This window comes from Perissodus microlepis, chromosome 4 (assembly GCF_051167445.1).
Source record: "Perissodus microlepis isolate ML-2025 ecotype Zambia chromosome 4, ASM5116744v1, whole genome shotgun sequence".
In the NCBI taxonomy this organism is placed as follows: domain Eukaryota; kingdom Metazoa; phylum Chordata; class Actinopteri; order Cichliformes; family Cichlidae; genus Perissodus; species Perissodus microlepis.
The window spans coordinates 13,453,156-13,466,740 of record NC_140464.1 but is presented as its reverse complement, the minus strand read 5'-3'; the positions used below and the strand labels follow the sequence as shown (position 1 = coordinate 13,466,740).

Here is a 13,585-nt window from a genome sequence, read left to right as displayed (position 1 = left end):
ATAAGACAGCAAACAGCTTTTCAGAATAAATTCTTATTATCAGCAATAATATACTGCAGCCTAATCGGTTTCTGCAGCATATGTAACATAAAGATTATAGCCTATACTTAATACATTCCAAACACACATACAGACATATCATTATGTTTCTGAAACGATGCAAAAACATCTATACAGTAATTAATGGAGAGGAGGTGAGTAAAATATACATCTACAAAAAAATATATAATTTAATCCTGTTTGATATAGAGACAGACGTTAAATTGAAACTGCACGATCAACTCAACAACTCTGAGCATCTGCCATAGTCTTCTAGTTATACTGTGAAAGCTAAAGGTTTAAACAGTATATTAGAATAAATGTGTAGCGTGTTGGTTAAAAAAAGAGCTACTGTAATTAAAAGTCCAGATGTTCAGTTCAGATCTCAATTATGTGCATTTTTTAAGTTTCGAAAAAGAAACGGAACAAAAAACTAAACTAAAAATGTTTCTTTAAATTCCGGAGTAGCCAGTGTTGTCTGAAACAGAATCTGGTATGTACAGAAAAGAGAAGCAATGAGATTTATCTCCTGATTCTCCAGTGTTTTTCAGCGTCCTCCATGAGCCTGCGGTCACTTTATAATACACAGACACACAGTGTAATCGATTAGTTGTGAGGCTAGCCCACTGCTGGGCTAAACAGCAGCATCAGTCCCGCTGAAATGACAAATCAAATCACATCGCAAGACAGTGCAAGAGCTCACACTGCATATGCCCAAGAAATAAGATAAAATGCCTTTTTTTAAATAGGAAAAAAGTATTTTGAGAATTAAAAATGACATAAAATAGACATTTGAATATATAGTGACATCTTCCTCCAAACTTTGAATATATCTTATCATTTGCATGTGCGATTGTTGACTGACACAAACATATAATTGCATATGCAGAACATGTTAACAAACCCTCGTAACACACTATATTAATACCTGATGATCCCACAGCAGGTTACGCCACCCTCGTCAAAGAAGGGGCTGCTGTTAAGACTACTGATATTAGCCAGGATCACGTGTGGAGGGTGTCATAGCACTTACAAAAGGGTTGATTATAATGTACATGAGTTTATATTAGTTGAATATGTCACTGTTAGCTGGAGGTGCCTACAGCACAGCCTGTGCTCTTTCTTTAGTCTTTTCCTCCTCTTGTCGCTTCATGGCTTGGATCACTGCAATCTCTTTGGCCTCTTTCTTCTGGTTCCTCGCCTCAAACAGCAACCTGAGTCAAGGGAAAGTGTAAGTAATATATAGTAAGCCTAGTTTCAAACAAATATACACTCATTGGCCACTTTATTAGGTATACCTGTTCGACTGCTCATTAATGTAACTAATGTAACTGTAAATGTTAACTAACTCCAGGTTAAAAGATACCATGATTGCATCAAGATGTACGATAAATTTACTACATCTGATTGTTTTACCTGTTTTTGATTATCCTTTGCACGATGGCGTCCGTAGTGAGGCTGTTCCCGCTGTCAACAGTGCGCAGGATCCCTTTTCTTCTGGGCTCCTGAGTATTAAGGAAAAACTGTAAGTAAACACTTATATATGTGTTTTCATAAAAAAATCGCAGCATATTTGTGGGAGTCTTACAGCATAAGGGTCAGATCCATCTTTGTCGGGATATATTTCTGTCTTTCCGTGGCAAACGAGATCCACCTGTGGAAATTAAGCCACGTGTTTCACTGTATTATTTCTTCCTGTTACCTATGCAGTGATAAAAGTTAATTATAGCGTGTGCACGTACCTTAAAATGATCCAGCAAATCTTTTGTGACAGCAAACGGTGCACCGATCACCACTTCTGACACATACTGTAGAAACCAAAAAAAAAAAAAAGAATATAATTCATAGATTTATAATCAATGAACTTTCATTGTTCTGTGCTGATTGATAAAGTTTAAACAGAACTTACTCGACAAGCCAGGACGCTGAGAGTCCTCTCGTGGACATTCATGATGGGGTAGTTTTTCCCTTTGTAGCGATTCACCTCCTGAATGATATGAACGCAAGCATTGAGAAATCTCAAAAGGAGGCAGTAAATGTCTCACAAAGATATAGAAATACTGACCTGATCAAAGTGTAGCCCCACTATAATGTAAGGCTTTTCTGCAAGCTTATGCACGGCTTCCAGAAAGTCCACATGGCCAATGTCTGGTAGGAGACTAGTCAGGAATGCATTCCAAATACTATTGCGTAGCAACTGTTTTATGATTTAAAGGGAAAAAAAGGTTGGTGTATAATAAATTCTAGCAATTATTGTGAGGTTAACAAAGGATACGGAAGAGATCAAAGGCTCCTGCCACATAGATTATAGTTTCTCCAGGTTGAGGCTCCTGGCCTGAGGCAAACTGGATGATTTTCTGAGATGTCTGAAGGAATTGAGACACCCCTGTCCAGGGACTATGGCCCTTCTGGTCAATCAAGAAAGAAGCAATAGAAGTGTAATGTGACAAGTAGGAATACAACAGATTTACTTCAGTATAGCTGGTAGTATTAACAGGGACTAGAAAGTATTTCTCTGATGCTACCTTTTCTTCAGTGGTTCCATTACAACTCCAGAATTGAAATTTTCAGACAGACACTGTGTCTACTTTTACAATTAGGCTTAAAACTTGTTCTTTTGATAACGTTTACAGGTAGATGTTGCTATAGGCTGAGCCTGCTGTGGGACTTCCTGTGACGCCCTGAGCATTTCCTCAGAACAGATCGCATTCTGTTAAAAGGAGCTTCTTCATTCTCGCCATTACCTTGCTGACAGGACAAGTCAGATTTGGGGAATTTTTTTTTCTATAAGACGCTAGGGTCCTTTACCTTACAGCATAGAGTATCTTGAGGCAACTGCTATATAAATGAAATTGAATTGAACTAAACTGAGTATTGCCCCTACATATGAGACCAGAATTAAACTTGTGCTGCATCACTGCCACCCAGTGGTGTAAGTGGTCAATGTCACCTTTGGTCAATAGCAGGCCTACAAATCCAGAATGCATTTATTCATTCCTCGCCAAATTCACAGCATTACTCTTCCACTCTTAAATGTGGAGAGACCCTCTATTTCTTTGAAGCTGTTTAGAGCCACAGCATGCTGGCTCTGAGTTACTTTCCCCATCCAAAGAACAGAAGTGGCATTCAGTACTGACTGGAAAGGCCTTCCACTTGATTACAAAGTGGGTCCTAAATCAAAGACCTTTATTTAATTAGCTCTGACATCTGGTCCAAACACCAAAGTTTGCTACTTAAATAACAAAACAGTTAAGTAAGAGGAAGTCAAAGAGCCAGCAATCTTTGGTCAAACACACCCAGCTGAAAGGCTTGACTTTGAGCTGAAGTTTTGATATGAACTGGCTCATAAGGAAACCATCAAATGAAGCCGGAAGTAGAAAATTGACTTACTTTTCCAAAGTTATCTGTGTGCTCCTGATAGTCTGAAGTGTCCTAAAACAGCAGATAGGAGAAGTTTAGCTTGGTATTCTGATCTGAGCTCATACAGAGAGAATCTGGTGATACTCACAATGTTGCTGTGGTGGGCTTTGGTCATCAGCAGCATCCTGCCAACTAAGTCTGTTGTTGAAACTCCCTGGGTTCGCTTGCACTCCCTGTAACATCACGGCACAGTATGTAACTTTAAAAAAAAGAAACATCCCACCCTGGCTATGGTTATTTGGAAAGGAAAACTCACCTGTACCGTCCTGACTTCTTCACCTCTTCATATGTATCTTTTCCATCCACAGTTAATGTTATATCGTCTGAAAGAACAGCATACATGAGTTCTTCTCTAAACTTTAGAGAAATACAGCTGCCTACGACTCCAGCTGCGTGTCTAAATAAGGACGTAGGGCGATGATATTCCATACCTCCGTGCACACAGAAGTCACAGTTGTACTTGTCGAGGGTCTCGAGGGTTGTGACATAAGGAGCTCCTTCCACGACCTCGTCCACCCATTTTATGGCCCGCACCATCTTATATCTTTCTTCCTGAGTGAAGACTGGTGGACCCTTGTGCTTTGAAATCTCACCTTGCAAACAAAAAATAAGTAGAGTGATTGAGACACTCGCAACAGATGCATTTCTTCTTAAGTTGAAAGAAAGGTTGCTGCTATCTGTGCCGGCCCTGACCGTCAAGGCATTCTGTGTTATCACAATGTCAGAGTGCCCCAGTGCACTCTGTGCACCACAGGAGGGTGGGGCACAGCTAAGGCGCCCTGCTACTGTCACAACAACTCTTTCCAAGTACAGTGGATGCAGCTGGTGCCTGACTGGTAATGACAGGACTGAGGAAGATATACAAGCCCTGCAGGTGCTATGGTAAGGAGAAATAGCAGAATACATACAGGGAGTGCAGAATTATTAGGCAAGTTGTATTTTTGAGGAATAATTTTATTATTGAACAACAACCATGTTCTCAATGAACCCAAAAAACTCATTAATATCAAAGCTGAATGTTTTTGGAAGTAGTTTTTAGTTTGTTTTTAGTTTTAGCTATTTTAGGGGGATATCTGTGTGTGCAGGTGACTATTACTGTGCATAATTATTAGGCAACTTAACAAAAAACAAATATATACCCATTTCAATCATTTATTTTTACCAGTGAAACCAATATAACATCTCCACATTCACAAATATACATTTCTGACATTCAAAAACAAAACAAAAACAAATCAGCGACCAATATAGCCACCTTTCTTTGCAAGGACACTCAAAAGCCTGCCATCCTTGGATTCTGTCAGTGTTTTGATCTGTTCACCATCAACATTGCGTGCAGCAGCAACCACAGCCTCCCAGACACTGTTCAGAGAGGTGTACTGTTTTCCCTCCTTGTAAATCTCACATTTGATGATGGACCACAGGTTCTCAATGGGGTTCAGATCAGGTGAACAAGGAGGCCATGTCATTAGTTTTTCTTCTTTTATACCCTTTCTTGCCAGCCACGCTGTGGAGTACTTGGACGCGTGTGATGGAGCATTGTCCTGCATGAAAATCATGTTTTTCTTGAAGGATGCAGACTTCTTCCTGTACCACTGCTTGAAGAAGGTGTCTTCCAGAAACTGGCAGTAGGACTGGGAGTTGAGCTTGACTCCATCCTCAACCCGAAAAGGCCCCACAAGCTCATCTTTGATGATACCAGCCCAAACCAGTACTCCACCTCCACCTTGCTGGCGTCTGAGTCGGACTGGAGCTCTCTGCCCTTTACCAATCCAGCCACGGGCCCATCCATCTGGCCCATCAAGACTCACTCTCATTTCATCAGTCCATAAAACCTTAGAAAAATCAGTCTTGAGATATTTCTTGGCCCAGTCTTGACGTTTCAGCTTGTGTGTCTTGTTCAGTGGTGGTCGTCTTTCAGCCTTTCTTACCTTGGCCATGTCTCTGAGTATTGCACACCTTGTGCTTTTGGGCACTCCAGTGATGTTGCAGCTCTGAAATATGGCCAAACTGGTGGCAAGTGGCATCTTGGCAGCTGCACGCTTGACTTTTCTCAGTTCATGGGCAATTATTTTGCGCCTTGGTTTTTCCACACGCTTCTTGCGACCCTGTTGACTATTTTGAATGAAACGCTTGATTGTTCGATGATCACGCTTCAGAAGCTTTGCAATTTTGAGACTGCTGCATCCCTCTGCAAGATATCTCACTATTTTTGACTTTTCTGAGCCTGGCAAGTCCTTCTTTTGACCCATTTTGCCAAAGGAAAGGACGTTGCCTAATAATTATGCACACCTGATATAGGGTGTTGATGTCATTAGACCACACCCCTTCTCATTACAGAGTTGCGCATCACCTAATATGCTTAATTGATAGTAGGCTTTCGAGCCTATACAGCTTGGAGTAAGACAACATGCATGGAGAGGATGATGTGGACAAAATACTCATTTGCCTAATAATTCTGCACTCCCTGTAGTATAAGCTAGACCAGCGGTCCCCAACCTTTTTTGCGCCACGGACCGGTTTATGCCTGACAATATTTTCATGGACCGGCCTTTAAGGTGTTGCGGATAAATACAACAAAATAAAACTAGTACCGGTACCAAAAAAAAGAAGATTTATTCATAACACACGTGAAAAGACCCAGGAAAACTGAGTTAACGATAAAAACGATAACAAAATAACGCTGAAAACCGATAAAAACCCTGAAAACTATACATTTCACACCTGAGCCTCAACTCTCGCGGCCCGGTACCAAACGACTCACGGACCGGTACCGGTCCGAGGCCTGGGGGTTGGGGACCGCTGAGCTAGACTATGCATAACAAATGCAGACAGAGGGTTTCTGTTACACATGTACATGTGTAAGGGACACATATATGTGTATATTATTTTGAGCCTTACTGTCTGTGTGTACTCCAACAATGAGGTAATCTCCCATGGCCTTGGCCTGCCGCAGCTGGTTGGAGTGGCCGTAATGTACCATGTCATAGCTGTAAAGGAAAAACACATGAAGGAAGAGTATGATTACTCACAAAAGCTTTTAATATAAATCAGTTGGTATCAACCACAAACATATTTAATCAAAGTCTCAAAAATTACAAACAAAATGTCAGTGGGTGTGTGGTTTCGCTTCCTCTTCTCTCCTCCCCTTGCAGGATGCCATCTGTACATAATTAGATTAACACATATTGGACACTAAGATTGTAACACAGTAATCTAGCATAGTGATCGAGAACAGATGGGCATTAGCCCTCCATTGCTATCACTACTGCCAACAGTTGACATCCTGTTTTTCTTTCTGATCTACTCTGAATGCGATATGTTGGCGCTGATATAAACAACAGAGTAAGCATGTACTCTGATGAAGGAAACTGCAGGTAACACAGAAAATGAACTGAGGTGGATTAAGATTAAAGTACGTTAAATGAGCCGCTCCTCATTTTTTTATGTTTAGCTTCTGCTGAGCCAAAGGGGTCTTAGGCAATAGTTAGCAATAATTAGTTTGGCAACTTTTAAATGTTTCTGCATGACGGTAATCCCCCCAAAAAACTCCACAATAAAAGACTATCAGTTATAGATTGACATTCCCATTACCAGATTGCAACATTATTGAAGCAGTGTGGGATCATCTTGATGGACAAAAGAAAATAACATTATTGTATTTTATATAAACTTTTTACACTATTGTATTACACATTTGCATTCTCATGAGGAAATCCCAGAACAGCACTATGAATAGCATCCTAAAAAAATCAATAAGAAAACAGCTCCGCCAGGGCAGAAACAGATCCCGTGTTGTTCTGTGATGTCAGTCTACACAGCTAGGCTACGAATAGCCTGCACTGCACTGAGCATTGACAAGAAATTTTAAAGAGTAACCAGAATTTTGATCGTGATCACTGCTCACTAAAACCAAACACACACAAAAAAACTAATCAGGAATTAATTTTGTGTTTGTGTCATGTGCTACCAATCTGCGGAAACAGGATCAACGTGTGCAGGCGCTGAAGGAACAGAACTGGCCGTGAGAAAGTGACACGGGAGCATTTGGAGGTGAATGATATGAGATGAAACCTGAGACCCGGACAGTGACAGGAATAATGCTTTTACAGGTGCTAAACTATCTTATAACATGTGACCATATTCCTCTTGTATTTTTTAGGAGGAGTGGATCATCAAGCGTATCACTGGAGGATGATGAAATATTAATTAGTGTACTCTGTTAGGAGACACCCAAACTGCACCTATGCTTCTCAGTATGAATAACAAACATCTCTGTACAAAAGTGTAGAAAATAGTGGATCTGTAAAGATCATCATCTTCCTTTGGTTTAAATGGACTCTAATGCCACAGTGTATGAGAGGAGATATTAGAAGTATAATACCTGAATAAACAGTGTTACATACACTCACTCGTATGGACACGAATGTTAATTTTGAGCTGTTAATAATTTCTTTGAACAGTTCTTTTTTCCAGGGTAGAAAAATACAGCATGGATTTTTAATGACTTCAGAGTTGGGTCAACACAGGGTCAAAAGTATAAATACAGTCAAATAACTTATTAGTGGTACTGAAGGTTCTATAATGTCTTTTAAGTTGACAAGTCAAGACCTATTAACTTCTCGTTAGTGAACATGTTTCGCTAGAACAGGCAGTTTCTTTTGAAAAAATTCAAATTCAACTAAATTTGCAGCTGCTCACGTAGGCATGTATCTATGTGAGCAGCTGCAGTGATGATGACTAATTTACTTCTCCAAATGTCTTCTGGAGAAAAGGTTAATTATCAGACAAGACAAAAATTGAACTATTTGGCCACAATGACGGGGTAAGTTTGGACGAGTAAAGATGAGTACCACTGTACCAAATTTCATGCGTTGGCGGTGGTAGCATCATGCTCAGGGGGTGTTTTGCAGCCAGTGGTACTGGTACATTGCACAAATTGAATAAAATAATGAAAAAAACTCCCTCCAAATTCTTTAACTTTATCTCAACTCAGCAGCTAGATGGTTGAAACTTGAACAAATTAGTGTTCCAGCGGGATAATGATTCTAAACACATCAAAATTTGTTTTAGAATAAAGTAGGCTATCACTGAGCTTCTGAAATGGCCTTACCAATGCCCAGACTTCAACTCTAATGACAATTTGTGGACTAGACTTAAAAGGCAGATCTGTGCCAAGAAACTAATCAATTTAAATGAACTCTACAAATTCTGTCAAGGAAAGTACTCAAATATCCAACCACAATTATAGAAGAAACTTGTTGATGGCTACCAGAAGCATGTGGCTAACATGTGACTTGCTGAGGGACATTTAGCCAAATATTAGTGGGGCTTTATGTATATATTTGACCTGTATGTGTGCATACATGCATAGAAAATATGAAATAAATTTAATCTGGTGCCCAAAATATAAATAATTAAAGATGTATAGTGTACAATCATTACATGCTGGAAAAAGAAAAGTTCAAAGAAATCATTAAATCCACAAAATTAACAAAATTGACATCCATGCCCATGATGAGTGTATGTAAACGTCTGATTACAATTTATGAGGCTGACTGATTAAAAATTCAGTGGTTATGTCTCAGGACCAACAGTCTCAGATAATCCTGGGATGAATGAACACACCAGTGCTTTACAAAGGCTTTGAATAACCACTTTACAGTCTTCTTTGTACCTCAGCAGATAGTGGAAATAGACTTTACACTCTCCCTTGATGATGCCTGTTTGACAATTGATCTTTAGCCCCGGTCACCTTCTTTCACAGTGACAAATAAGAACAGAGAGAAACAAAAGGGAGAAGAAGACGGTGCAGGGTCAGAAATATCTCAGCAGTTGAACTGAATGTGCACTTTCCTTGGACTTTTTCCTCACAAGTTGCTGACACAGCAGGATATCAGTAGGAACATGGCGATGTACTGTACAGTCAGCCTTCGGGGAACAATGTGCTCAGTGAGAGGCACGGCCGCACAAGCTGTGGACGGCCTGAGCAGGTGTGGGCTGGAGGGGTTAAGGGGGTTAATGACAAGAGCTCTGTTGGCATTGGCTCTCTGTGCATGCTCACCCCACCGGTTAATATTCCGGCATCCCAAATATTCTGCAACATACCATCAAACAGCTACACAAAAATGGAAGGATTTCTACAAGAGAAAGCCACCATAATCCTTGCCTTCATACACAGAAACTCAAAACATCTATTTTGCCGCTGCAGCACGACACCATCAAAGTTCGGTCTTTCTACCAGTGGAGACATTTGACAGCAAGCTTTTTTTTCCTCAGTTAATTGTGCTATTTGTGTAGTGAAAAATGCCCATTATAACTACAAACAAACACCTTCATCATATGGCTTTTTTTCATTATATTTTCACACATTTGCGGATGTGACAACAGCTAACATGAGAAATTTCTTGTGAAATATTTTCACTTCATCAGCTGTTTGCAGCTCTTTTTAAACATTTTATCACATTTTCTAAGAAATCGGACTTCAATACAGAGTTCAATATGCTCCCTGTTTATTCTTAAGCTATGGACCTTGGTGCGAACAGCCATGTTTTTTTCACACGGAGGTCAATGGAATGGAAAAGGCTGGGCTGTTGTCGAGTTTTTCAAATTCCATGAGAACCACAAACAAAATTCCATCTGCATCCATTGTTTCTGGGATGGACATGGATAAGTCTATAACCCCTCTAATACACCCATAGTTATATAGGAGTATGGATTAATGGGAAATGTGTCTTTTACTAAAGAAACCTTCAGCAATCAATATGCAACATTTTATGTTCTGTTGAGCTGGCGATGGCAAACAGATATTCCCAGCACATGCTCTGAAGGGGAGTTAGCTTCACTGTGGGCTCACTGAAAAGTGCCAAGGTGACATGTCTGAAATACTAAAAGGCTGACCAACAACCATGAGTGCTTCTAAAATAACATTTTCATACTTCAGATTCACACCGAACACCTCTGTGCTCGTTGCATGACTGGTTACGACAATTAACTGTGACTATCAGAGCTCAGCTGCTCTTACTGGAGGGCTAAGTGATTTACTTGGATATTTTAACACCACCAGCTTAATTAAATTATTTAAAACCGGAGTTACTGTTTTACTTCTCAGTCTGACTGTTGTTTGTGTACGGTATACTGTATATATCATATTTAAAAGTGTGACATTAGAGCTAAAGAAGCAGAGCAAGCAAAAATCGAACTTTGTCCTGTCATGTACGTTTGCTGTTCTGCAAGACGAGAGCTACGATTCATATCTGTGATCATACCATTACCTGTATTACATCAAAGAATGCACAAATAATTATATCATAAATCAGATAGGATTTTTTGTTATTCCATTACGTCACACCGAAGCAGACACCCCGTTTTACAGCTGTCATTAAGGAGGCGTTACAGTTATTCCGAGTCAAGATAAGGATAAGTGTCCTGGGATGTTTCTCTTTTAATTGCTCTTATCCAAACTAAGGCACATGTGATTGTAATAAGCGTAATTCTTCAGGTTTCTCAGAGAAACTCTTCACTTGCCTCTTTTTGCCATTTAATACTTTACACACACAATTTCTTTTTCTACTCCATAGAAGAAAAAAATCTTTAAAATGAAAGTAAGATCAATACCAACTGGTCACTGCTACAAGACCAGTAAATACACCTAGTAATGATAGGAAGTTGCAGTAAACTGTAAGTAGATAAAATAGTAATCAATTAACTACTTTGGTTTGTCCTCTTGGCTTCTCACATGACCTCTTCAAAATCCAGCATAAAGTGAACTACTCTACAAACTCTGGTCACGGTTAAATGGTTATGAGCAAAGGCAGCTGCAAAGATCACATCTGTGCTGATGTTCTAATAATGTCCTTACTGAGAAGAGCACTAAAATTGGGCATGATGACGTGATTGACCGATAGCAGGATATACACCTTAAGCAGCATCCCCACTCAAGAAGTTGTGTGCATGCTGATACCAGTGAAGAATGAAGCAGCAGCGCTGTGAGCGTCTTGTAACCTGCAGCAGGCCTGTCCAGCAGCAGGTATAATGCTGCCACATCCAATGAAACGTGCTCGATGCAAACAGTGAGCATAACCATAATGCCGTGGTATCTTCATCACGCATTTAAGAACTCACCAGCCATCGCACCACACCCGGATTCTTCGCCTTCTCTTCTCCGGACTGCAAGCTGTAGCGCCGGGGGTCGTGCCTGCGTCTTTCCCGGCTGCTGTGTTCACTTGGTGGTGGTTGTGGTGATGCCCATTCTTGATCATTGTGGATGTGCTGACTGTGCTGAATTTGCAGCCCGGAGCGGGAGACGGACTCTCGTCAAATGAGGCGGTTACCGGACCGTGTCGGTTCGTGCGTGTCCCGTTTCAGCAGGACAGCCGGTGTCTCTATCAGCAGCGGCGAGGCAGCAGCAGTAGTGCGTTGCGCCAATGCCTCCTCTACCGGCGACGCAGAGACGCACGACGACCTTTGCGTCAAGTTGATCAAAAACGCGGATGAACCAGAGAGGAAAGGAACACCATTAATAAAACCCGGTGTGTCACATCGCCGCGCGTTGGTTTTATTTTGAAAAATCTGGCTCACAGCTCCACGTTTATTGAGGCTCACTTGACAGAGGTCGCATCGTACGATGGTACCGAGTCCGACACATTGTTACATAATAGCGGCGTTTTCCACCGTCAGGTGACGAGATCTGGATTCCAATATAAAATAGCAGCCTCTGCGTCTTTGATGAGCGGAGAGGTCATGATAAGCTTTGCTCTGTATCCCCAGTAAACTTTGTTTTGCTCACAATTATCTCTGCATAAATAACAATAATAATAATAATAATAATAATAATAATAATAATAAAAAAGATAAGGATTAAAAGATTTTTGTAGACACTGTAATATTTTATTTTTTTTCCCATTAAAATTCGAAAAAAATTTTTTTTAAATAAGCTATAGCAGCCAATTTTATTGAAAAATACGACCATCTGATTTCATAAATCTGTAGTTTACTCAAATTTAAACTAATTCATTTTCCTTATTATCCTTATGCATCCAAGCTCGCTAAATATTGCACTTTACAGCTGTTATATTTATCATGGTGTCGTCTGTTCATTCCACTTTGATGATTTTAGCTGTGGGTTGTACTGTGTCTAATGACTTGTCCAAGCTCATTTAGCAGGGGCAGTATATCAATAAAGGTCTCAGCACTGTCAGCAGATTTTCACAACAGTACCTACAGATGTATGCCTGGGTGGATGGCTAAAGATTTACTACAGAAGTGATGCATTAGATTGTAAGTGCTCCTAATATACATAGATTTGGATTATAACAGAAACTAACTACCTACCCCGCACCACAGTAGTAACGAGGCTACAAGACAAAGTGCTCAAAGTCTATAGCATACTCCCATTTTCTCAGTTAAATTTGTTTTGTAAAACATTGCATAATTAAATTACTTCACTTTACATGCCTGGTAAACACTGGGAAATCCTCCTGTTTAGAAGTGCTGTCATCTTATGGGGGAAACCCAGTTAAATCATATAAAGGCTTTAACACTGATATGCCAGCAGAGGGAAACCCAAGCCCACACATTTCTGAACAGGTGCATGCTCCTGAAAGACAGTTTTACTCATTATATTCAATACCCTGGCTTCCATCTTTAGCTGATTTGAATGTTTCAATCAGGGTAGGAAAGGGTGTTAAGTATTTGTCTTATAGCTGGGATTGCACCAACTCTGATAAGTCTTAATGGTTATGGAGATTTTTGCAGTTAACTTTCTTAACGTTCTTCACCGATTAGAACGAGGGGGGGGGGGGACATATACATGTATTGTGTCATGGTGGTCTTTGTAGAGAAGAGCCCCTTGCTCAGCTTTGGCAGTGCATATGTGTTACATCAATGGCCTCACTGATGGCATTGGCAACATTAATTGTACAGCAGGTTGCGGTCTAAGAACTGGGGCAGGCACCTGCTGCAGAAGTGGGTAAAGATGAAGAATGCTGTCCTAGATTGCCCACCAGCTCACCTTAGCCCATCCTGCCAAATTAATCAACTCTTCAGAGGCCGTATGCTTGTCTGGGGCAGGCATCCAAGGAGGGGAGAGGAGCCTGTTTTAATGCACAGGTCACGCAGACCTGTA

The 13,585-nt window shown here is 40.5% G+C and overlaps 1 protein-coding gene across 1 annotated transcript; it reads right to left on the bottom strand.

Annotated features, from left to right (window-relative positions):
- Positions 1 to 13: 13 nt before the first annotated feature.
- On the bottom strand, positions 14 to 11,916 carry LOC146388530 (ethanolamine-phosphate cytidylyltransferase-like). The gene is made up of 13 exons (XM_084925905.1): positions 11,584 to 11,916; positions 6,361 to 6,449; positions 3,891 to 4,052; positions 3,716 to 3,782; positions 3,548 to 3,632; positions 3,430 to 3,471; positions 2,315 to 2,447; positions 2,105 to 2,187; positions 1,949 to 2,026; positions 1,782 to 1,847; positions 1,628 to 1,693; positions 1,456 to 1,544; positions 14 to 1,253 (listed from the first exon to the last, which is right to left on the bottom strand). The coding sequence occupies exons 1-13, from the start codon at positions 11,718 to 11,720 to the stop codon at positions 1,139 to 1,141; spliced, it is 1,212 nt and encodes a 403-aa protein (XP_084782031.1). The 5' UTR covers positions 11,721 to 11,916; the 3' UTR covers positions 14 to 1,138.
- Positions 11,917 to 13,585: the final 1,669 nt, after the last annotated feature.